The sequence below is a fragment of the Dasypus novemcinctus genome, chromosome 28, assembly GCF_030445035.2.
Source record: "Dasypus novemcinctus isolate mDasNov1 chromosome 28, mDasNov1.1.hap2, whole genome shotgun sequence".
NCBI classification, from domain to species: domain Eukaryota; kingdom Metazoa; phylum Chordata; class Mammalia; order Cingulata; family Dasypodidae; genus Dasypus; species Dasypus novemcinctus.
This window is the reverse complement of record NC_080700.1, coordinates 39,688,420-39,715,133: the sequence shown is the minus strand read 5'-3', so window position 1 is coordinate 39,715,133 and position 26,714 is coordinate 39,688,420. Positions and strand designations below refer to the sequence as shown.

Sequence of the window (26,714 nt, the reverse complement as noted above, 5' to 3'; positions counted from 1 at the left end):
TGATAACTCATCTTTTCAACAGTCTTTGGAAAAATAATAAATATTAACGTGTATCAGTCAGAACCTAAAATTTCATTGTCAGATACTGTTTTACAGACATTACAAAATACTTCAGATATGCATATTCAAAATGTTCTGAACACAATTCCCTGTCCTTGGGCCACAGACCAGCACTAAGTGTTTGACCTATTTTTAACTTGATGAAATGTTAAAATTCTCCTCAAAATACTCCTCAAGGGAAATGAGAAGCAGCCATTTCCAGTGTTTGAGGGATCAGGACTCAGAGATTGTGGACACAGGCATAGAATGACTTAACTTTCCCTTTATGGCTTCACCATTTGTAAAACATGATCATAGGGAAGTAGATTTGGCTCAGTGGATAGAGCATCCACCTACCACATGGGAAGTCCAGGGTTCAAACCAGGGCCTCCTGACCCATGTGACGAGTTGGCCCACGTGCAGCACGCAAGGAGTGCTATGCCACACAGGGGTGTCCCCCACATAGGGGAGCCCCACGTGCAAGGATCGCGCCCTGTAAGGAGAGCCACCCAGCGCGAAAGAAAGTGCAGCCTGCCCAGGAATGGTGCCGCACACACAGTGAGCTGACGCAGCAAGATGACGCAACAGAAAGAGACACAGATTCCCAGTGCCACTGACAAGAATACAAGCGGACACAGAACAACACACAGTGAATGGACACAGAGAGCAGACAACTGGGGAGGGTGGGGGCTGGGGGCGGAAGGGAGAGAAATGAAATAAAAAAATAAATAAATCTATTTAAAAATAAATAAAACGTGATCACAAAACTCCCATTTCTCAGGGTTGTTGTAAGGATTAAACAAGCAAAGTGTCTGCCACTATCAATAGAACCTGGCTGTCACTCTGATTAATTTCGGTGGGAAAAATAAATATAAATACGAAAGCCATGAAAAGCGTGGGCACTTTCCTGATTCTCCTTATTTTCACGTTAAGCACTGCAAGGTGTGAAGACCTCTCCGCAAGTGCTGAGAAGTGACTGAGCCCCTCGGGGGTGTCCAGTGAGGACCCAAGTCCCCGCTTACGCTGGCTTCCTCTGGTCCAACATCTGTCCCGTTTCTACCAGAAGCGGAGCTCAGGATTGGCAGCAGGCTGAAAACTGGGGTTTCAAGAGGGTAGGTGGTCAGCTCTCTTCCACGTTGAGGGACTCACCTGGGTCATGGAAGGTCTTTTCTCCTTCCCCTTCCTTGCCAGAGTGTCCAACCCCTTTAGCGAAGAAAAGATGCTTTTCTTATTTCTCCCTTGCTGGGTAAGAGAGAGTGTTCTTTTCCGGAGAGCAGAGTCATCTCTGGAACATATCTAATTTAAGACACAATTTTTAAAAATCTTCATGTTTGTTATTTGGGTGACAGATTTAAAACTTGCTCTAACAAGCAACCTTTGGCTAGAAACGCATTCTGACCCGCACCAAAAGCGTGTCTGAAATATCAGACATGCACCCACCACTACCTGGACGGCTCTAATTATCTGGGTAACTCAAATCAAGTTACAATATTCAGGCCCTTCCAACGTGGGCTGCAAAGTTGGCAAAACAATCCACTGTCCCCCCAAGTCAAGCCAGTGTAACCAAAACAGGAGAAAGCAATCTTTAATGGGTCCTTGACTTCTTCACACCACCACTGCCATGCCACAGGTGTCCCACCTGCTGGAGGGAGCAAGGTGGGCCAGCCAGGAAGGCAGGCACAGATCTAAGTTTTTAACAATGGTCCACTAGCAGCAGAAAAATGGAGGACTTGACAGCAGGGAGCCTCTGCCCTCCATTCCCCAGTCCCTTGGGCCGCCATCATCAGTTAGTCCAGTCACAGAAGAGCTGACTATTACAAGCTGGAGTAAGATGAGCATCCCCAGGCCTGTTTGTTACAGCCTCCTAAAGGAACTTACCAGAGCATGGAAAGAAGAGACTGACAGCACACCCAACCTGCCCAGTGCCAGCTTGGAGGGACGGCTGGCCGCGGCCAGGAGACTCTTAGGGTTCGGCAGCTCCCCACCTTGCAGGCTAGCCAGATAGCAGCGCATGCGGAAGAGGTCCATGTGGAACTTCTCCAGATTCTGCTCCCACTGCCGGATCTGCAGAAGCCAGAACAGAGGCGAGTCAAGTACGAAGAAGGGCTCAGGGGTCACACTGGAAACGTGACCCCTTGTGCAGGCTTCAGGGCAAGTATCACTGCTGGAGTCGTGTGGCTTCAGTTTGCCCTCCCTGCTCGCCCCGTCTCAAGCTCTCCTGCTGCACCTTCATCACGATGGTCCAAAGCCAATCAAAAGCTGGAGGTGGTGAACACGGGGGCATGTCAAAACATTCTGGATTTTGGGGGACTTCAACACACTAAATCATCTTGTCTTAAGAGAGCTCCCCTTGGATGCTGTAGCAGTTTGATACGGTTATGAATTCCAAAAGTAGATATTGGATTATGTTTGTGATCTGGTTTGTACCTGGTGGTGATTTAGTTATGATTGGGGCTTTGATTGGGCCACGTCATTAGGGAATTGAGCCACCAGGGGGCGGGGACTCACAGATAAAAGTCATGGCAAAGGACAGAGTTGAGGGTTCTTAATGTTGGAGTTTTGATGTTGGAAGATGATGCTGAAATCTTAAGTTGGCACCCCAGGAAGTAAGCACACAGAGGAAAGAGAAACAAACCCTAGGAAGAGAGGAACCTTGAACCCAGAGAGAAGCAAGACCCTGGAAGGGAGGAACCCAGGAAGCCTGAGCCCTGGCAGACGTCGGCAGCCATCTTGCTCCAACACGTGGAAATAGACTTTGGTGAGGGAAGTAACTTATGCTTTATGGCCTGGTGTCTGTAAGCTCCTACCCCACATAAATACCCTCTATAAAAACCAACCAGTTTCTGGTATTTTGCATCAGCACCCCTTTGGCTGACTAATACAGATGCGGAATTGTTAAGTCAGTCCTTGCGTTTCACTTCATTCTCTTCATGCTTACAGCCTTTACTCCTAAACTGGTTTATTTGAACTAAACACAAGTGGATGCTGGATCAACAGAGGCACGGCCTTCATGGGGCTCAAATAAGTAAGAAGCAAACAGACTTCGGGAATAAGGACAAAAAGTTTTTACTCCTATTTCAAGGATATTAAAAAACAACTACTACTACCTGTACATCTAATTAAAATAAGCATCTATAGGTGTTTACACCACAGGAATTCCTGTGTATTTCTTCAAAACTGATGTCATCAGTTGATAAAGAGTCAAACTCTGAAGGCCACCCTTTCCTCCATGGATTTCAAAACCTGCCATGACATGCTAATTTAAAAATAAATTAAGAGATAGGGACAAGCTTTGGTGACTTGCCAGTACAGGGGTCTGAGCATCAGCCCCGAAAGCTGATCAGCAAGCAGCCTTGAAAATCATCTCAAAATGTGAGATAAGGTCCACGGCAACAGCTCGTAGCAAAAGATTCAACATGAACATTCCATCGTTTCGTTTTCAACAACTGCATCCCTAGTTCTATCATGCTGTTTAGAACCCAAACTTATCCTAAACCTTTCCCACTAAACTCTCCTTAACCCTTAATTCTGGATAGATTATATTTTGAAGAATTTCCAAAATTTAGCACTTTGGTCTCCCTCATAGGAAAGAATTTCAAATTCCTAGGGTTTCCCCAGACTTGCTCCCAATTCTCTGTGTTCTATGACTTAGGAAGGGCTCTGTGCAATTTTTCTGCATGAAAGACATATGATGGCTAAAGACTGAAAGGACTGGTTAGTTGGTCTGTCATTGTTTGTCAGCAAAACATTGGTGTCCCAGAGTGAATGGAAACAGTTTGAACCTCCACTGTGATTTAACCTTGCTTAAGAGTCTGGACTCCCTTTTTAGTGAAGGAATCTCTGACTAGTGTCGGCCTGGAATGAAAATCAAAATGACCCACTAGGTTTTGAAGATGAGCAAGCCCAGGTCCTATTCCAGATGATTCTATCTATCTGGTGAAAGGCTGCTCAAATTGTAGACATTTTCTGTTTCTGGTGACGGAAAAGCTTTGGTAATGGATTCACAACATTGTGAATGTAATTAGCACTGAAATATACACTTGAATGTGGCTAAAAAGGGAAACTTTAGGTTGTATATACGTAACTAAAATATTTTTTTAAAAATACCACAGGACTTAACCACCAGTAGGGTACCCTAACGTGAACCATGGATGATAGCTCATAGAACAATTACAATTCTATTATTTCAATAATTATATTAAATATAGCACACTAACAGAAATTGTCAATAATAAATAGGAGGTGTATGGGAATTCTGTATTTTCTGCACAAATTTTCTGTAAACCTACAACTTCTCTACTAAAAATAATTCATAAAATAAACAATCAATCAACAGAAAATAAAAAGTGCCTCCGGTGATCCTGGTGCACAGTTCAAACTGAAACTGCAAGTTTCTTTTTGTCTTGCCCTAATAGAGAAGTCTAGATTCCAGAAGTAATGCTTGGGTATAATGGAACCATAACCGGCATCTATCATAAGCCATAAGGGACAGTGAAAACCACACTCCCTCTTCTCTCTCACAAGTATCTCTTTCTCTAGCTGATTCCTGAAAATCCACAATTACAGACGCATGCTTTTGTCCTCTAATAAAATGTAGATATTTCCGGATTAGGTATCACATTAAAGCTTACCACTTGTTTATACCTCAGCGTGAAACTTTCTAGGGTTTCTATTTGGGATGGAGGCATGAGACAAGGAAACGAATGCATTCTTAGATACTGGAAAATAAAGTTGTCCATGTCATTCATGTAGATTAGAAAGACAGAAAATGAAAAAAAAAACACAGATATATGCTGCACCCCACAGGTCCAGGAAGATGGCAGTTGCTTAAATTTACACTAAATTCTGCATTCTATATATAAAGTACTTTTATCGCCACCAATTCATGTACTTGACGTGACTACACATCAAAGCACCACTGAAAGGTAAAGATAGTTTCATCCTAAACAACATCCAGAGGCAATCTTAAAATTTTGTGAGAACAAGGACCTGAGAGTCTACAACTGCAAGCAGGAGAGTCCCATCCATCAGCCATGTGGGATCTAAGCCCCCTCTCGATGTAGAGGTGGAGTGGACATCACCATCCCAGGGTCCTCAGGATGGAGGAATAAAATACGGATTAGAGTAGACTTACTGGTATTCTACTATAGAACTATTGTGACTCTAGCAATGGAAGAAATTATATCACTGATGTGGAGACAGTGGCCATAGGAGCTGCTGAAGACAGGGCACGGGAACAGGAGGTATGATGTGGGGGCATTTCTGGGACTTGGAGTCGTCCTCAATGATATTGCAGGGACAGATGCAGGACATTATATATCCTGCTATAACCCAGTGAATGAACTGGGAGAAAGTATACACTATAATGTAAACTATAATCCATGTGCTCCAAAATGTATTCATCAAATGCAATGAATGTGCCACACTAATGAAAGAAGCTGTCGATGTGGGAGGAGTGGGGGGTGTGGGAAGTGGGGCATATGGGAACCTCCTATATTTTTTAATGTAACGTTTTGTGTGATCTATGTATCCTAAAAAAAAAAAAAAGATAATAAAGTCTTGTCAGAAACACCTTCTAATCTTCAGCACACAAACCTCTCCAAAGCTTGAGAGAGTGAGCAGCTGAACTGGTGGGAAGAGCCAGGATTCAGATGCTTGTGGTTTTTGGAGGGAAGTCAGGGTTGAGAAACCCCAGTAGCCCCAAAGTCCTTATAAGGATCAAGAAGATTGCCATATGTGGTTAAGTTTCAAGAGACCTAGTATATCAATACTATATACCTTAGAGCTTAACGTTTAATTTAGTAGGAAATGCCAATGAGAAGTGACTTTAGGACCTCCTCATTTCAGCAATGTTGAACTGGCTACACACATGGTAGTAGATTTTCAGCAGAACGTAGAAAATACCCTCCTTCTGGCAGTAGCCTTCGCCCCCTTAGATCTCCGTGACAGAGTAAGACATGGTTAGTCATACAGCTATTCCCTGCTTAAAGGCGACAGTATCTTGTTTTTCTAGACAGAATGAGTCACTGACATTAAAGGGAGGATTTGCGGGTTGGATAAAAAAATAAAGCAATATTCGATTTTAATTTCCAAAGTGGCACAGAAGGACTTGGGAGAATACGCAGGCAAACGTGTTGAGGATGAGAATTCAGATGTTTGGGGTTCTTGGAAGGAAGGGGGAGATGGAAGGATCCACAGGCTCAAAATGGACCTGGAATGTTGCACAAAGTCTGTCCCACTTGCAAAGAGCTTGCGGGGAATTAGTATTCTAACACCTTCATCTCTCAGCTGAGGAGACGGTCCAGAAGGAAAGTGGCTTGAGCCAGCCACGGGAGAAGCTGGTCCTTCCAGATGAGCAAAGGCCCAAAGCGAGTGATGGAGAACATCTGATCAAGTTCCTAACACACAGCCCTGGATCCCAGGTCTTCTAAGAAAAGGCACTATCCAAATACCTACTTCAGCAACTTTCATTCCCATGTTATCTGACTGTCAGCTTACTTCTCTCCACAAATCCCCAGGTGTTCCAAAAGAAGGACCTAGAACTACACTCATTTAGGTGCCCGATTTGCATTCGACACTCATTTGGCGTCTCAGTTTCCTAGCAGCCTTGAAGTTCAAGTTCAGGCCAAACTGAAAGCAACATTTACCACAAAGAAAACCAAATCTTACAATAATCCTTCAAAAGAGGAGCTAAAGGAGGCTCATTCGTTTGGGGCAATATAAATGGAGAAATAAAAGAGTTTGCTCACCATTATGTACACCACCTCAGTCGATTCCAAAAATAATGATAATCATGCTCGCTAAAATAGTAATGTTATCTGACAGCACATTTATCAGGGAATTTCCAGATATTTTCTTGTACCATTATCAAAATCAATTCCCATGTACAAAGACTGTCCATTCCGTAACTCCTAAGACCCATTGTTCCTGAACACATTGTTTCTGTTTTAAAAATAAAAACCCTATTTCTATATAAACAGACCTTTCGTTTCCTTTCAAAATCTACATAAAAAACATAAAAAAGACATGGAATGAAAAAAGACCTAAGGAGGTTTTCATCATCTTTTACTATAAAATTTTCAACAAAATTCACGGGGAAATTGTCCTTTTTTAAGCACCGATGCAAATGCACTGCAAGTTTCCTTTTCATTGCTAATATAGCTATATTCATTTCATGAGCTCAGAGAAGTGATAGTCTCCTATGAAAAGTGGAGATGGAGGAGGGGGCGGGGAGGACACGAACCCTAAAGCTAAAAATAATAAATGAATGACACATCAAACAAGATGACAAGTACATTCCTGCCACACCCAAAACTCTAAGAAAACTATTTTCTACCACTTAGTCATTTAATCTTAGTATTTAGTCATTTGTCCACTAATAGGTTTGTCATAAAAGATAATGTTTTTCCTTTTTGGTGGAATAAATTACAAAAATATCGTTTGATATTTTCCAAGCACTAAACCCAGTCTTTTCACGGAAGAAGCAATCTAGTGATAACTACTGAAATAACTAATAGTCAGAGCAACAATCCAGACTTTGAAGAATGGTGGGTTTTTTATTTTAATCCCTTGAAAGATATAATTCATGGACCACAAAACTTATCCTTTTAAAACAGAAGTGTATTATAATAAATACACTTCCTATCAAATTGGGCTGAAAAAATCTAAATAAACTGGTAAACTAAAGGTTAATTTTAAACATCTTTTACTATTTCATCTCATAGTTTAGTTATCAAGCAAAGTATAACCTAATTTTTCAGAAGTCTTACTGAGAGGCAATAAAGCATATTGATTAAGAGGTCAGATTTGTGTTCAAATCCCAGCTCTGCCACTCACCAACTGTGTCATTTTAGAAAAGTTACTTAACTTCCCTAAGGGCCTATTCTACTCATCTAAAAAACAGGTGATATATATATCTTTACCTCATGAGTTATTATGAATTGCACTTCTATAGTCTTAAAATATGCATATATACTAAATACTTTCTAAACAGATATATTCTCTAGGAACCTTCATGAACATGGGCCTAAAATCTTCCTCTTCACCAATGAATAATAGTAGATGCCTGAATTTGACCCAGTTTGCTCTAAACATTTTATCCAAGCCCCAAATACTATCACTTCACATTAACAGGTCAACAGTCATTAGTTTGTTTGACATTATTGTCCCAGTAAAGTCAGAACCCAAGGATATATCATACTTCTCAATCAAAATCGAATGAGTACTTTCACCATTGGTATACAATATTGTACTGGAAGTTCTAGCCAGAGCAACTGAGCAAGAAAAAGAAATAAAAGGCATCCAAATTGGAAAGGAAGACATAAATCTAGCTCTCTTTGCAGATGGCATTATCCTACATAAAGAATACGCCCAAAGAATCCACAAGAAAACTATTAGTTCTAATAAATAAATTCAGCAAAGTTGCAGAACGGATGATTAACAAAAATCAGTTGTGTTTATATACACTGAAAAGGAAATCAAGATAACAATTCCATTTATAATAGGTCTGAAAGAACAGAATACCTATATATAAATGTTACCAAGGAGGTGAGGACTTATACTGAAATCTACAGAAACACTGATGAAATAAATTAGGGAAGGCCTAATAGGTGGTAGGACATCCTATGGGTAAGAAATGGAAGATTTAATATTGTTAAGATGTCAGTACCCAAAGTAGCCTGCGGATTCAATACAATTCCTCTCAAAATTCCAACAGCCTTGTTTGCAGAAATGGAAAAGCCAATCCTCAAATTCATTTGGAACTTCAGGGAACCTCATATGAGCCAAAACAATCTTGAAAAGGAAGAACGAAGTTGGACAGGGAGCAGCAGATATGGCTCAAGTGCTTAAGCATCTGCTTCCCACATGGGAGGTCCCAGGTTCGGTTCCCAGTGCCTCCTAAAAAAATACAAAAACAAACAACAAGCAAAACAAATGAAAAAAAACCAACTCAGGGGAATCAGTGTGACTCAGTGGTTGAGCACCAACTTCACACATATGAGGTCAGAGTGCTCAGTTCCTAGCTCCCCATACCTCAAAAAAAAGGAAAAAAAAAAAAAAGAAGTTGGAAGACTCGCACTTCCCAATTTCAAAACTTACTACAAAGCCACAGTAATCAAAATAGCATGATACTGGTATAAAGATAGACATATAGACCAACAGAATTGAATTGAGAGTGTAGAAGTAAACCCAAAAACCTATGGCCCATTGATTTTCAACAAGGGTGTCAAGTTCATTCAATGGGGAAAGAATAGTTTCTTCAACAAATGATGCTGGGAAAATTATATTTACACAGGTGAAAGAATGACATTGAACCCCTACCTCACACCATATAAAAATTAAATCAAAATGGATCAATGACCTAAATGTAAGAACTGAAAAGATAATACTCTTAGGGAAAAAAAACAGGGGAAATTCTTCAGGACCTTAGATTTTTAGACATGACACCAAAAGCACAAGCAACAAAAGAAAGAACAGATAAACTGGGATGCCAGCAAAATTAAAAACTGTGTGTATCATAGAACATTATTAAGTGAAAAGACAACTACAGAATAGATGAAAATGGCTGTAAATCACGTTTAATAAGGGTTTATTATCCAGAATATATGAAGAACACACGCTACTCAACAAAAAACAGAAACAAGCCAATTTTAAAAAGGGCAAGAGACCTGAACAGACATTTCTGCAGGAAGATATACAAATGACTAGCAAGCACATGAAGAGATGGATGGTCTACATCATTAGTCATTAGAGAAATAACAAATAAAAACCACTATCATGTACCACTAGGATGGCCATTATGGAAAATAACAATTGTTGACAAAGAAGTGGAGAAACTGGAACTCTCACCCATGACTGGTGGGAATGTGAAATGGTACAGCTGCTGTGGAAAAGTTTGGCAGCTTTTGAAAAGAGTGAACAAAGAATTGCTGTATGACCCAGCAATTTTACTTCTAGGTATATACCCCAAAGAACTGAAAACCAGGACTCTTTCACAGATACTTGCACACCAACATTCATATTACCATGTGTCACAAAAGCCAAAGGTGGACACTCAAGTGTCCATCAACAGACAAATGGATAAACAAAATGTGATACATATGTACAATGGAATACTACTGAGCTGTAAAAAGGAACAAAGTCCTAATACTTGCTACAACATGGATGAACCTTGAGGACATCATATTGAATGAAATAAGTCAGACACAAGAGGACAAATACTGGACGATTTCACTTACGTGAAAAAACTAGAATACCAAATTTACAGAGGTAGAAGGTAGATTACAGAGTACCAAAGGTGGGGCAGGGAATGGGGAGTTAATGCTTAATGAGTCCAGAGTTTCTGTCTGGGGGGATGAAGTTTAGGTAAATGATGGTGTTTTAGTTTCCTAGGCGGCTCAAAGCAAATGCCATGAAATGGGTTGGTTAGACAATGGGAATTTTTTTGGTCACAGTTTTGAGGCCAGGAACATATTCAAACCAAGGTATCATCAAGGCAATGCTTTCTTCCTGGCTTTTGGTCATCCTTGGTTCCTCTGTCCATAGCAAGAAATATGGCGGCAGCTGCTAGTCTCACCCTTCGCTTCTGGGTTTCACTGGTTTCAGCTTCTTCCTTTCATGGCTTTCTCCCTTTCTCTCTCTCAGTCTGAATTTTCATTCTCTTACAAAGAGCATAAAACTGCAAGCAGGAGAATTGCATCCATCATCCATGTGGAATCTAAGGCCCCTCTCAATATAAAGGTGAAGTGGACATCACCATCCCAGGGTCCACAGGCTGGAGGAATAGAGTATGGACTAGAGTAGACTTACTGATATTCTACTATGGAACTATTGTGATCAATAATGGAAGAAATTGTAGCATTGATGTGGAGAAAGTGGCCACAGTAGTTGCTGAGGGTAGGGAAAGGGAAGAAGAGATATGATGTGGGGGCATTTTCAGGACTTGGAGTTGTCCTGGGTGGTACTGCAGGGACAGATGCTGGACATTGTAGGTCCTGCCATGGCCCACTGGGTGGACTGGGGGAGAGTGTAAACTACAGTGTAAACCACTATCCATGTGGTGCAGCAGTGCTCCAAAATGTATTCACCAAATGCAATGAATGTGCCATGATGTTGAAAGAGGTTTTTGATATGGGAGGAGTTGGGTGAGAGGGTGGGGGACACATGGGAACCTCTTATATTTTTTGAATGTAACATTAAAAATTAATTAATTAATTAATTTTAAAAGACCGATCCTGATTGATTTGGGCCATACCTTAACTGAAGTAGCCTCATCAAAAGGTCCTATTACAATGAGGCCATACCCATAGGAATGGAATTAGATTTAAGAACATGTTTTTCTGGGGTCCACACAGCTTCAAACCACAACAGATGGTAGTGATGGTGGCACAACATTGTGAACGCAATTAAAACCACTGGCTTGTATACTTGGAAGTGGTTAAAACAGGAAACTTCATGTTGTACATATGTTACCACAATAAGAAAATTCAGCGGTTGAAACAGCATATTTTGTATTGCATGTTCGCACATATTAAAAAAAATCAAATGACTCAAACTCACAGCAGGTCCCAGATAAAGGCAAATACAGTAGCCCAGGGTACCCAATGGTGAGAAGATATTTTTGTGTGCAACCTGACCCCACTCTTACACAGCTTACTAGTTTACAAGCATTCCCTTTCAGAAGTCTGTGTTGTAAAATCCAAGGAAACTTTAGATGGCAACGACCCAAAGTCAAGGGCTCCGGGAGGAAGCTCTGACCAGATTCCAGGAGGGGCAGAACTTTTCCCCAAGATGTGTATGCTAGGATTTCCCAGTTACAGACCGTCCCATTTCAAAAGCAGCCTATGAACTAACATGCATTTATTTTATCCAGCTGTTTTTTTTTAAAGATTTATTTATTTATTTCTCTCCCCCCACCCCGCCCTAGTTGTCTGTTCTCTGTGTCTATTTGCTGCGTGTTCTTTGTCCGCTTCTGTTGTTGTCAACAGCATGGGAATCTGTGTTTCTTTTTGTTGTGTCATCTTGTTGCATCAGCTCTCCATGTGTGCTGCACCATTCCTGGGCAGGCTGCACTTTCTTTCGCACTGGGCGGCTCTCATTACGGGACGCACTCCTTGCGTGTGGGGCTCCCCAATGCTGGGGACAGCCCTGCGTGGCACGGCACTCCTTGCGCACATCAGCACTGCGCGTGGGCCAGCTCCACACGGGTCAAGGAGGCCTGGGGTTTGAACCGCGGACCTCCCATGTGGGAGACGGATGCCCTAACCACTGGGCCAAGTCCGTTTCCCTCTCCAGCTGTTTAGATCTTGGAAGAGGTTCTTCCTGAGATGTACTTCATACAAACCGGCTGGGTTTCCATACAAGCCCTAAAAGCCCACTTTATCCGTAATGAACCTGAAGTTCTCAGAGCACAGCGATAAGGATGATGCCTCTGAATCTAGACCCTGGTGTCAACACAACACTGACTGAGGCCTCTAGTGGGAAGGCTGGAAGCTCCCTCCCCAGTGCTGAGCCTCGCCCATCCCCCCACACACACACTGGTGGTTTGGGGACCCTGGCTCACCCAGGCATAGGGGACCGCTCTTGAGGCCTGAGACACAAACTAGGGGCACGGTGAGGGTGGGGATGAGGAAAAGAGCGGCCATGTCCGCTGGGGGACCGAAGAAGGGAAGGCCTGAGGACGAGAAGCCAGAGCCACGGCGAGGAGTGCACAGGGACCCCTGACCGAGGGGGAGGGAGATGAAGACAGGTCCTCGGAGGTCACCCCGTGCCCTTCATCCAGGCGGGGGTGGGGGCACAGACGCATGCACATGGGCCGGGCGGAGGGACGCGGGTGCTCTCTGCTTGAGAGGACACCCGAGAAACATAAGGAACCCTGGATTCAGGGAGCTACAGGGAGACTTGTGCTGCCGGGGGAAGGTCAAGGTGGAGGCAGCTATCGGGGACTTTGTCTTGGAGGCAACGAGAGGCCGCTAATAGGTCTTTAAACCAGGAAATCAGACAGTGTATTAGTGAGCCAAAGAGGAGCTGATGCAAACACCAGAAATCTGTTGGTGTTTACAAAGGACATTTAGTTGGGGTAGGAGCTCACAGTCACCAGGCCATAAAGCATAAGGAGCTTTCCTCACCGAAGTCTGTTGCCACGTGTTGGAGCAAGATGGCGGCCGACGTCTGCCAGGGTTCAGGCCTCCTCTTCCTCCTAAGGCTGCAGTCCCAGCTCCTTCTGATATCAGCTGTGGGCTGGCATAAGGCTTGTCACTCTTCCCAGGGCTCATTTCTTTCCAGGCTTTCTCAGCTGTTCAGGACTCTGATCTCTTCTGCTGCAAACTATCAGGAGAACGGCTTGTCTCTGCTCCCGCATCCAGAACCAAACTCTCTGCGTTCTCCTTCTCCGTGTGTTTCCTTCCACATGACGGTCTGTTTTATCCCTGCCATGCATGCCTGCCTCAACCCTGCACGCCCTAATGACATGATGAAATAAAAGCCTGAATCTTGATTTAATAAAAGTAAAAGTGGAACCTCTGAATCAAATACAATCTAATACACCCACAGGAGCAGACCAGTTTCCCAACACATTTCAATACCTATTTCTGGAATTCACAGACAATAGCACACTGCTGCAGGTGGTCAGGTCTGCGACTTAGCTGCACAAGCTCCGAGGGTTGTACGGGAGACGCATCTGGTGGAGGGCAGAGTGGGGGCCTCTGCAGCAGTGCAGGGAGGAGGGCGGGCAGCCCTGCCCACCCCGCACGCCTAAAACCCCAAGTGCCAGGGCACATGCGGTGTTCTGGGGCCCCCGGCCCTCGCCTGCGCCGTCCATTGGCCTGGAAGGTTCTCCACTGCTCCTCTGACCAACTCCCTCATCTCTTTCAAATAGCCCTTAAGCTTCCTCCTCCAGGAAGTCCTCCGTGATGTCCACAGCCCTTGGAATGCCCCTTTTTCTGAATTCATTCCATTCTGTTGCACTTATCTGCCCACGTGTCACCCACGGGGCAGTGAGACCATCCTGGCCCACCGTGTGCATTTAATAAATGCTCATTAGACTGAAGAGAGTGCCATCCTCCTTTCCGAGCAATTCCACCGTCCCTTCTTTTGGGGCCACGTCTTCACCCAGGACCTCCGTGGTCTGCCCGTGTCCCCAAACCTCTTCAGGTCTCATGCACACACCACCCCGATGGTTTATTCCCAGAACTGCCTCTTCCCACCGGTGCCTTCCCTCTTCCTCAAGGCCTCGTACGTCTTGTTCCCTCACCAGTTCCCAATTTTCTAAATTCAATCCATCTTTATACTTTTGGATTCATCCTTAAATAAATACATAAAATGAAGCCCACGTGTCACGAACGCCACCAGTGCCCTCCCTTACGTCGGGTCGCACGTTCGAAGTGCCCCCCCTCTCGATTCCCAATCTACAAAGGGCCATGGGCCCGGCCCCCCTGGGAAGCAGGCAATGAGGCAGGGTGGGAAAGAGAGGGAGAGAGCTGGCAGGGCGCCGGGCTGCCGGAGGGCGGAGCGGGCTGGCCCTGATTTCCTTGTTTAAGATAATAAACGGAAAAGAAAATAGAGCACTAACTGGACTTAATTTATGACTCTTCCTCCCTCGAAAGTTCAAAAGGAGCCGGCCATGTGGCGGGGCAGCAGCGTCTGGTCCACATCAGACACGCTCGGGTGAAAGCTGCATTGTGCGCCTCACAAGATCCGCGCAAGGCCCGAGGACAAGACGGGCCGAGGGGCTCTCTGAGGCGAAGCGTGTCCCATGGCACGCAGCATGAAGCACGGCCATTGTCACCCTTGTTGGTTTTTTTTTTAAGATTTTTTATTTACTTCTATCCACTTGCCCCCACCCTGCCAGTTGTCTGCTCTCTGTATCCATTTGCTGCGTGCTCTTCTGTGTCTGCCTGGATTCTTGTCATCGGCACTGGGAATCTGTGTCTCTTTTTGTTGTATCATCTTGTTGTGTCTGCTCTCCATGTGTGCAGCACCACTCCTGGGCAGGCTGCACTTTCTTTTGCGCTGGGCGGCTCTCCTTACGGGGCGCACTCCTTGCACGTGGGGCTCCCCTACACAGGGGACACCCATGCGTGGCACGGCACTCCTTGCACGCATGAGCACTGCACGTGGGCCAGCTGCACACGGGTCAAGGAGGCACGGGGTTTGAACCCTGGACCTCCCATGTAGTAGGTGGACGCTCTATCCATTGAGCCAAAGCCGCTTCCCCTTGTTGGCATCTTTTTATTCGGGAAAGACATGGACAAATTATCTTCTCCAACAACTACTCCAAAGAAAACCTCGTTTCAGAGCCTTTTACCTCACATGACGTAATCTACATAGGAAGTCCAGCTCTTCCCGCTACAAATGATTATGTGGGAGGCCCGTGGGGTCTCTGGGGAGGGTGTCACATAAATACAAGCGTTTGGCAAGGCTGAAATGTGTAAATGTGAAGTGGAGCGTGCACGACTCTTTAAAGAAGTTTTTAAAAAGTAGTTGAGAGAAAGCTCTCATTCGCTATTTGGCAGCCCGTGTTCTTACGCATCTTGATTTGTAAATACCTTTGCCTTTGTCATAACATTCTTCAAAGAACATCTCATAAAAGTAATTCTAAGCATGTGCCTGTTTCTCCCCATTAACGTCTATGACTGCGAGTAAAGAATAAATCACTTTCTTTACAACCATCTGGCAAATGAGTTAAGAAGAGTGGGCACTGCGATTTGTAACGTATGTCTTTCACTGCAAAACCCTTTGGGGGAAACATGATTAAATGCAGCCTAAAAGTGTGCAGATATGGGTGGCGGGAATGTTTTCGGGTGGAATTTCTGAAGAAGGATCCAAATAGTCTGTGGCTAAAAATTCACAAGAGCAATAGGAGAAGGTGAGTGAGTGAGTGAAATTTGGAGGGGAGAAAAAGAAGCAGGAAAGGGTTAATGCAAGGGAGTTGGAGGCGAGAACAAAAATGAAAAATGATTACGGCAGTGTGCTTAAAAGAACTCGTGACGTGTATGAGGGTTTATGTTAAAATAACTCCTCCCTCCCAAAGAACAGCCCCAATGGTGACATCATAAGTATTTAAAAGCTAAGGGCGAGAGTATAAAAATGCATTTAATGACCATCTAAATTTTTGAGACAATTATTTGTGGAGGAAGAGAGGGAGGCAAGGAAGAAGGGAGAGCCAGAAACTTCTCCATGTCGGCAAATTCCCCAATTCATTGCTTGCCCCTAAACACCTGGTGATGTGCAGGGACCTGCATACTCCAAACGGGGCTTCCCTCCCAGATGACCAAACTATGGAGATCCAGGAAGGGTTAAAACCACACTTGGGGAAGTGGACTTGACCCAGTGGTTAGGGCATCCACCTACCACATGGGAGGTCCGCGGTTCAAACCCCAGGCCTCCTTGACCCGTGTGGAGCTGGCCCATGCGCAGTGCTGATGCGCACAAGGAGTGCCGTGCCACGTAGGGATGTCCTCCGCGTAGGGGAGCCCTATACGCAAGGAGTGCGCCCCGTAAAGAGAGCCGCCCAGCGCGAAAGAAAGTGCAGCCTGCCCAGGAATGGTGCTGCACACACGGAGAGCTGATACAGCAAGATGATGCAACAAAAAGAAACACAAATTTCCGTGCCGCTGACAACAACAGAAGCGGACAAAGAAGACGACTCAAAAGACACAGAGAACAGACACTGGGGTGGGGAAGGGGAGAGAAATAAATAAATACATCTTTAAAAAAAAAAAACCATACTTGTCCCCCACCCCAATTGGTGTGAGCTCTTAGATGGGGTGCCCTGAACTGTGCGGGACTTGAATCCAAGAGCAGCGTCTCTGACACAGACAGTGGCTCTTACATGCTGGAAATCCAGGGCCCCAAGCAAGATGCGGCACAAAGAAAAGCTGGGCTGGCCATGCCTCCTCCCCCTTCAAGCTTCCCGATTTGCCACACAAACCTAGACATGGCACCAGCCGCTCTGCTCAGAGCCTGGACACCCCCCAGGAAGGTGTGGGCAGGTTGACGCTCCTTGTTCCCGAGGAGGAAGAGGGCAGGGGTGGCACGTGTTGGCTCAGCGGAGCGCAGCCGCGTTCTTGTCCAGCCCCCAAATACCCTGCCAGCCCATCTCGCTTTGTTTTGCTTGGCAGGTTCAGCTTCCTTTGCAGTTCTATGTCAGAACTATTTCACAGTTTGCAGTTTGCTACCAGGTACACTGTATAAAGGGGATATTTTTGAGGAAAGGTCCAATTCAGGAGTGTACGATACTATCTTTAAGAGCCTAAAGAATTACAGAAAATTACACATTCCAGTATACATTTGCCAAATAAAATACTAACTTCTGTTGTATTCCTCTAGACCAGGTCTATATAATCAACTCCATGCCCAACCTACTTCCATTCCACTGGCCGTTACCAACGTCCATTTCAATCTGTCCTCCAAGCCCTGTCAATCTTCCAAAGAGCCTACTTTCACCATGCTTTTTGCCAAATTAAAAATCCACATGGGGGAAGCAGATGCGGCTCAACTGATAGAGCATCCGCCTACCATATAGGAGGTCCAGGGTTCAAACGCAAGGCCTCCTAGCCTGTGTGGTGAGCTGGCCCATGTGCAGTGCTCCTGTATGCAAGGAGTGCCGTGCAACACAGGGGTGTCCCCTGCATATGGGAGACCCACGTGCAAGGAGTGCGCCCCGTAAGGAGAGCCGCTCAGTGCAAAAAAGTGCCGCCCGCCCAGGAGTGGCGCAGCACACACAGAGAGCTGACGCAGCAAGATGACGCAACAAAAAGAGACACAGATTCCCAGTGCTGCTGAGAATGCAAGTGGACACAGGAGAACACACAGTGAATGGACACAGAGAGCAGACAATGGGGGGGAGGAAGAGAATAAATAAATCTTAAAAAAAATATCCACATGGGCTCCCCCTGGATCTAGAGGAAAAAATAAACCTTACCCTCAGGATCCCAGCAAAGCTCTGCTGCTACCTGTCCAACCTTACCACAAACTACTCACCACTTCCCAGCATCAGCTTCCACTCCAGAGCTCAAGAGCCCCGAGCCACCACTCTGTTAAGTCTACCAGGGTCCTCCTTCTTTCCATGCTCCCATTCCTTCCGGCCTGGAATTTCCTTCCCACTCTCAGGCCTCTTACCAGTTCTTTCAAGGCCCTGAGGCCTCCATTTCCTCAAGCTCGCAGCACAGGCTCACCCTCTGGCTCTCACAGCATTTGATGGCTAACCCAGTTGTCACCAAATTTATACCATTCTAGAATGTTCTTCAGTTTCATGTTCATAAAGCTGGCCTCTCTAACTGAATTATAAGTTTCTTAGAAACATGGCCCATATTTTACAGCTCTCTGTATCTCTCAAAGTTGTATGCATCTGTTAGGTATATCAATACCTAACAGGTATGAATATAAACATGAAGAATAAGAAATGGGAAGGAAGGAAGGCATACAGGAATCGAGGAAAAGGAGAATCAAGGTTAGATGTAGACTAGTTAGGTGATTTGCCTCAACTGCACCATTGTTCAGAAATACTGGGAATAATTTAGTTGAATAATTTGGTTATTTTATCATTGCCAATCGCTATATTCCAAATTCTTAGTGTATCATAACTATATCATTTGAATACGTGCTTTTGATCCGTTTATTCTCTACAGCCAGAAATTTCTTTATACACATGCTAAGTTCTTCATACATATGCAGATGAAAACATTCTAAACCAGGTTCAACAGACAGACATAAATAAAAGATCGGTAATATGTTATTTAATTTGCAACTTAAGTAAAACACTACTGGTAAATCCCTTTCTAATAATCAGAGAGTGTCCAACTTGTTTTGTCACCGTGGGTTTTTTTCTGTATAAAAAACCTGGACCTTCCATAATAATTTACCAAGTGAAAAGAATGAAAATTAAAGAAGTGTGGATGTATATCCTTTTATAACTCTACCACTTCGGGGCAAGCTGTCCCAGCTTTGGTTTTGGATGCCATGTGCAATTAGTGAGAACACATGCCATCCACGCTATATGGCTCTAAGAGAGTTTCGACATGTACCCTGCCTTTACAAGGATAGTTCACTAGTTTTACCATCACCCTTGTGATGGTTAAACTAATGTGTCAACTTGGCCAGGTAATTGTGTCCAGTTTTTGGTCAAGCAAGCACTTGGCTAATTGTAATACAAGGACATTTATGGACTTAAGTCACCAGTGAGTTTACTGCACAGAGGGCTGATTACATCTACATCAACCAGGGAGACTGCCGTCAGCAATGAGTGACGCTTTATCCAAGCAGTTGAATGCCTTAAAAGGAAAAGTGATTGCAGCATTCAGGGAGAACTTCCCAGCTGGTCTTTGGACAGCCACGGTCTCCTGGAAACTCAACAAGGACCTTGACTGGACTTTCACCGAGGCCTGGTTTGCAGCCTGCCTGCAGAACCTGGACTTGTGCATGCCACGGTCATGTGAGAGACTCTTAAAAAATCTCATACTACTGACAGATATCTCCTGCTGAGTCTGTTTTCCCTAGAGAACCCTGTCTAAACAGTCCAGTTAGAGGCTCTATGGCAGTCAGAATCCACTAGAAAATTTTCAGTTGGCTTAAAGGTAGCTGGGTAATCAAAGCTGCGTAAAATCTAATTCATTTTGACCCATAAAGAATTTAAGACCAAGAGTCTGGAAGACATCTTGTTAATGCTGACTGGCATTTGTTCGATCTTGTTATTTTTCACTTTTTTAGCCTGAAGAAGCGTTCAGGGCTGATTCAGTGCAACAACAAACATGCCGTTTAATTTGTTCAACAGCCCTACATCACCAAGTTCTCTATGTCAAAACTTGGGCCACTTTTCACGCACTTAGTTTACTCTTTATACAAATAAATATACTGAAGAGAAAAAAAATAAGAATGAAAGATTTAAGAACACACAACCTCGCACTGCTCAAGGCCCCGAGCCATTTGGCAAGTGAGCCGGAGGGGCCATCATGGATAACGTAGTGCCCACCCAGACCGCTCCCCACCCAAGGTCAAGGTTTTCTTTCCTGTAGCTGCCAGGTGCATCGGCTGCAGGTGGCTCATGGCCAAATGCCTCTGCAGAAACCAGCCTTGATGAAGGGAGCTGCCTCAACTGAAGTTTCAACCTCTTCCCGACAGAGCCCCATCCAATGACCAACTGATGTGGGGTTCAAAGCCCCAGCCCTCTGCCTCAGTGCAGAAGACAGCTAACAGGTCATCCCAGCTCCAGAGCCTCTCAGGGGACTGGCTGAGACCCCTGCCACAAGTGCATCACGGCTTAACTTGGCCCTCTGCCCCATCCACTCCTTCCCTCCCAGGTGTTCCTGAAAGCATTCCATCTCCTCCTCATCTGCAAACTCCACCTCAGAGTCTATCTCCCAGGAAACCTAAAGACAGAAAGGGGTGCTACCCCAGAAGACGTATTTTGTATAACAGCTGGTCCGTAATAATCAGGAAAAATCCTGGATTTTTGGAATCCACAGTCATGGGAATAGCCATGTTATACTCAACCACTCTTTCCAAAGCTCGTTCTTTGTATCAGAATCTTCTCCATCTAATCTTCTGGTGGTTTTAGCCTGGGGATTTTTTTTTTTTTTTTCCCAGAAAGTCACAATACAAGAAAAAAGAATCAAATGAAAATGCTCTACTAATGACTGAAGTGATGAATGCACAACTCTGTGATCATACCAAATGCCATGAATGTGCTCTTTGGATGAATTGTATGATTTATTAATATTTATCAATAAAATTGATTTGGGGCATAAAAAAGAAAATCAGTCAATCAAGAATGGACCTCTCACTATTAAGAAAAGAGATTGGTGTCACACAATGTTTCAACATACATACAGCAACCGAAGGTTGTGACGCAGATCACTGTCATCATGTCAAATGGTGCAACCATTGAGTATGTGAATCAAGAGGCCACAGAAACGATTTCCCTGGGGTGTAAAGAGCCTCAGTGCCTCCACGGCTGAGAGCCACACGCGCCGCGGGAGGGAGGCCTCCTGGGACCAGTACCTGGTTTTCGATGGCCTTCCTGTTTTTGGGGTCGTTCACCACGGACAGCTGCAGCTCGGCCATCTTCTTCATCTTGCTGTCCATATCGATCTTCTGGAGCAGGCTCTTGGTCTGGTTTTTCAGGAGCCGAACAGTGTCCTCTTTCCCGTGCTTCTTGGCAAAAAGGGACGCGCAAGCAGAGTGGATGGCAGTGACCCAGTTTTCCAGATCGGTCTGGCTGGTGGCCTGAAGACAGGAAGGGAAAAAACCACCGTGAAACCGTTTTACCACAAAAGTGGTCTCCAAAGCGGCAGGTGGCCCCTGGCATGTAAACCCAGGAGGTAACTCTACTTCCTAACGGTTGTGTTCAATTCCAAAAGCACCTACAACCCCTCGACGCCGTTGCTCGAGCTTCCTGAACTCAGAGCAAGGCATTCGTGCAGCCTCAAGTATAATGGGGGGAAATGAGGAACAAGCTAATAGTGGCAGCTTAATATGGTTTACGAATTCTAAAAACAGCTATTGGATTATGTTTGTGAACTGGTCTGTCCCTCTGGGCATATTAGATTATACTGGATTCACAGGTTTTACTTTTACATCATTAAATAATGATTAAGGCTTTGATTGGGCCACATCAGTAGGACATTGAGTCCCCGCCCCCTTGGTGGGTGGGCCTCACAGAGAAACCGCACTGCCAAGAAGGGAGGTTGGAGTTTTGAGCTGGAGTCCAGGAAGTAAACACGTGGGAGAGAGCAGATCCTGGAGAGAAACAAGCCCTGGGGAGAGAGGAGACTTATCCCAGCCTACAGATGATATTGGAAGAAGCTGGAACCAAGGAGTCTTAAGAGGAAGAGGAAGCCTGAACCCTGGCAGATGTCGGCAGCCATCTTGTTCCAACATGTGGCAACAGACTTTGGTGAGGGAAATACCTTACTCTTTATGGCCTGGTAACTGTAAGCTTCTACCCTAAATAAGTACCCTTTATAAAAGCCAACAGATTTCTGGTATTTTGCATCAACACCCCTTTGGCTGAGAAATACAGCCAACAACAGGGGGGCAATAAGACAACTAGGGTATATCCACTCACTGTTACATTATGTTGCTCCATAAAAGGTTGTTTATCATCAGAATTTTAATAAACTGAGAAAATAATCAGGCTGAAGCATCAGATTTTGAAACCGAGATATACAATTACATCCACAGTAGGATCTTAGCTATGAAAAAAGTCAATAGAAGGATAATTGGAAAAAATGCACAATAAATTATCCTACCTGCCACTGAAGAATGGGTATATGGATAATGGTTTTTCTTCCTTTACTCTTTAGTACCTCGTATATTTGACTCAATGACCATAAAAATTTTTGCTAATATGAAGATAATAGATTTTGAAAATTAAGAAAAGTTTGAATAAAAGAGAATGGGCAAATACGTATGATTCTAAGCAGACTGGAAATCAGTTTAAACTCTCTTGATGCCCAGAAAAAACCACACATTTGAGTCATGGGATCGGTCACCCCTTGGCCTCAGGGGCTGTGAGGCATGACCTATTAGGAAAACTTAAGGGAAGGAAAATTGCCCGAATCACAATATAAAATGTTCATAGTACACTGTCACCCAAGAAGTCCACGCAGATTTAATCTAATGTATTTACCTCCCCCCCGATTCAGATTAACATCATTACTTTGCCTTAAAGCATTCTGGAAGATTCCTTCTGTTCAGAGACATCCAAGCCTAGGCCCTGAAGGAAGAGGTTAAATTCGTTTGGGGACAGCAGTGAGAGCAGTGGCCCAGAGCTGTGACCTCGTACTGGTCCCAGGGAATCCTGTGGCAGTGGACTCCTGAAGAATCCTAGATTCCCAAGGCTAGCTAGTGAACCCTGTGCTGTTCTGAAGGGCCCTGAGCGATCAAGGATCAACTTTCACAGAGAGCTTTCCCTTACAGACTTTCCCGTGAGCCTTTCGGTCATATTTCATCTGCAGCCAAAACAATTCCTACAGGCAGTGCTGGTCTGGATTGGGAGGCATTTGAGAAGCCTCCTTCACCCCTGCTATCATCACTCACCTCGAGTTAATAATACTAGTAATGACCCAATACGTTAGTCCTCAACGTACGCACAGTACGTTATTTGCCTGTAAAGCAGTCCCATGAGCTATGACTGTCTTGGGAATCGAAGGGCCCGAAGCTCAGAGGAGATCAGTAAGTGATGACCAAGATGGTAAAACGCTCAAGAGCAGAGCCAGGATTCAAACACGAGCCCAACTCCGGCACCGATGGCTTGGCACCACCATGCTCTCCGACCTCATTTGCTAGAAAAACAACTTGAATCTTAACCTCATAAATCCCCTTCCACCAGGAAAGCAAATCTTATGGCATTCATCAGTAAGGGTCTTCCTGAAAATCTTACTTAAGTTCCCCCAGAATTCCTGAGAGCAGTCTAACCACCTGCAGTCGCTTCAGCTGTTGAGTTCTTACTGAGCGACTCTGGAAGCACAATCCTAATTTGTCTCCCTGCCAGCCCTGAGGAGCATCTCCAGGGCACCCAAGAAAGGCCTGCCGTAGGTACAAATGGGTTTGTGATGGCACTACGGTGCCCAGCGGGTGGGCAGGTTCCAACACCTCTGGCTTAAACCCAAGCCCAAAGCCTAACTGAAGGCTTACTTGCTCCACTTCCAAGTTCTGCCTTTTCAACTTTGTTTCTTCCCGTTCCAAAAGTACAGGAGCTTTTCGGGCACCCGAGCCTCTGCCTCAAGCCTATGACAACACAGCACCGCAGTACCTGGAAAAGGTAGACGTCCCCAAAGGAGTTGCTGAGGCAGAAGACGTTCTCCTTCTTGGGGTGCTCTGGAACAGACTGCACGATGCTGTCTTCTGCCAGCAGGGCATACCGCGGGCCATGGCTCTGATCAGCCGCGTTCTTCCCGTACGTTTCATAAAAGAGCAGGGTGCAGCCTGTGAGAGAGACAAGCAGAATCACAGCCCTGGCACGCCCTGAGGATCAAGGAATGAGGAGATCAGGCAGGTAGCCCCAAACCCTGAAGGAGTCAGTAAGTCCAAACATGCATGGCAGGTGAGGAAAAGCTGGTATCTGAGGTGGCCCTGGCTGTGTTGGCATGAACCCAATGAGACTGAGGTTTGTTTGGGTGAACCCCGTGCATTCACGGTGCCAGGAAGGCTTGGAAGCTTCTAGGTTATTTCCCTGGCCTTGGCTATTTCATCCCCAAAGCGGCCCCAGAAGGTGTTCACAGCCATGAACCCCATTTTACGGAGGAGAAGCCTGAGGCACAGAGAGCCACGGGCTCGCCAGGACCCACGGCCACGAGGCAGAGCTGAGTCCACGCACGCTTACACCACAGCCTGCTTCTAAACACAACACCGCATGGTGCAGGAGCTCTAGACGCGGGAGAGAAGTGTGCTCACCTAGGCCGTTTCTACACTAGGAATTGCGGAGCTGAGAAACCGGAGTCTAGGTGAGAACCTTGACATCTCTGGGAGGTGGCCAGTTTAATGTGCAAATACCAAGGAGCTTAATATTTAGCACATTCTTTTATAGCATAGTGATAGACAATGTTTATGATAAGCTTACTAACTTGAACGAAGGAAGAAAACTGTGACTGAAGGTGCCTGAACTTAGAAATTCTTCTCTATAAATGTTGTCCCATATGCTTTCAAGTACATAGCTTTCCCCTAATCAGCTAATAAAGTGTCACAGGTTGAGCATCACTTAGGGTCTTATAATTACTAGACACAATTGTTAAGTGAAGTGATGCTCCTAAAATGCTCCCAAGTACGGTCTCTTCTGTAGGTTTAATAAATCCCCTATAGCCTTCATCTGGGAAACATTTTTGGGTGCCTATTATGAGCTGAGATCTGGCAAGCAAACACTAATGCCATGCAAGGGCATTGCAAATACTTTGGAGACTGACGGTAAAGAAACATCAGCTTGCTTCCACCTGCACTGGAAATGAGTGGAGACCACTTGATGTTGATACAATTTTAAAATTATTTCACCATTGCCAGTTTTACTTCTAAAATAAACCTTAATATCATTGTTCTTGGGAAATTTACACAAAAGTCTCAAGTGTTCAAGGAAACTGCTGTATACAACCTACTCTCAAATGTTTAGAAAACAGCTGGACAGATGGAGAGATGGACAGACAGAATGATACGGTAAATGTGGCAAAATGTTAGAAGTTGGTGGACCTGGGTATCTGGGTGAGGGTAGGGTGGAGTTCTTCGTACAGGTTTCGTATTTTTGCAACTGTTTGAAATTATTTCAAAACAAAAAGTTAGGAGAAAAGCATAACACGAGCAAACAGGTTTAAATAACAGCTACCCCGGCAGCAGAGACAGCCGGGAGAGAGACAGGCATTTTGTCCCTCACGAATTTTATGATCTCAAGATGCGCCATGCAAACCTCCTCCCCTGAAACAAAGCTCATCCCAGTGGAGAGGCTGAATGAGCTCGAGTATTAAGAACAAGGGAAGGGAAGTGGATTTGGCTCAACGGATAGAGAGACCGCCTACCACATGCGAGGTCCAGGGTTCAAACCCAGGGCCTCCTGACCCGTGTGATGAATGGCCCACGTGCAGTTGCTGATGCGCTCAAGGAGTGCCGTGCCACGCAGGGGTGTCCCCCGCATAGGGGAGCCCCATGTGCAAGGAGTGCGCCCTGTGTGAAAAAAAGCACAGCCTGCCCAGGAGTGGTGCTGCACACATGGAGAGCTAATGCAACAAAAAGAGACACACATACCCAGTGCTGCCAAGAATGCAAGTGTTTGCACAGTGAATGGACACAGAGAGCAGACAACGAGGGGGAGGGTGGGGATAGGGAGAGAAATAAATAAAAAATAAATCTTTTTTTAAAAAAAAAGAACAAGGGAAAATGGCGAGAGGTGTGTGGCAGAGCTGCTGCTTGCAGATTTGAACTGGTCTCTGGTTCCAGCCACCAACGCAGTTAGAAAAAACAATCCCAATTTGCCCATCAGGGAAAGCCTGCCTGATGTCGCCGCGACGTACACAGCACGCCACAGGGTCCAAGGATGGGGCGAAGGTGACCAAGCAAAGCCTGCTGTGCCCATGTCCAAACTCTGCCCGATGGATTAATGCTTCCTGCCCGGTTTCCCTGACTTTGCACGCCCGAAGGCCATGGCGCAAATCCTCGTACCTCGAGGAAATGAACGTGAACCTGGGACATCTGCCAAGATGCTGCCAAACCCAACTCCTCATCCACAACCAACCGTGGCTCCAAGCAAGCAGCCTTTGGCCAACACCGGACGCCGCCTCTCAGAGCCAGCCCAGGATGCAGAATTGTGTTGCTATCAGGGGACAGGAAATTACGTGTGAACCGATGACATCAAGCTTCACTTACAGGGACTCTGCGTCTCTGATTCCGGGGCTTGTGGCTACCGGGTCCCCACAAGACCCGCTGGCCTGGCGGGTGGACGGGGGAAGTTCCTGCTGAGAGACACAACACTGGAGCAGCCGTGGAAGAACAAAAACAGAAGAGGGGATCTGAGTGGAAACATCGCCAAGGGAAGGAGACCAATTAGGCTCGGCCACTTCAAGGTAGAGTCACTCGCACCCTAAACTTACTTTACAGACCCCTCTCTCACGGCTTCACAGGGGTCCGTCTACCACGCATGTCAACGGATATCTAACCACTTTGCCAACCATACGAACCACACGGAAATCCACTCACTG

The 26,714-nt window shown here is 45.3% G+C and overlaps 1 protein-coding gene across 2 annotated transcripts in view; it reads right to left on the bottom strand.

The window, feature by feature from the left end:
* TIAM2 (TIAM Rac1 associated GEF 2) overlaps positions 1–26,714 on the bottom strand; it is a 165,111-nt gene that overhangs the window by 76,923 nt on the left and 61,474 nt on the right. For both annotated transcript variants that reach the window (XM_058289731.2, XM_058289730.1), the window contains exons 5-8: positions 23,792–23,964; positions 21,037–21,261; positions 1,918–2,103; positions 1,189–1,335 (exon numbers count right to left, since the gene is read on the bottom strand). In XM_058289731.2, coding sequence (XP_058145714.1) covers positions 1,189–1,335; positions 1,918–2,103; positions 21,037–21,261; positions 23,792–23,964 — 731 coding nt within the window. The remainder of the gene's footprint in view (positions 1–1,188; positions 1,336–1,917; positions 2,104–21,036; positions 21,262–23,791; positions 23,965–26,714) is intronic.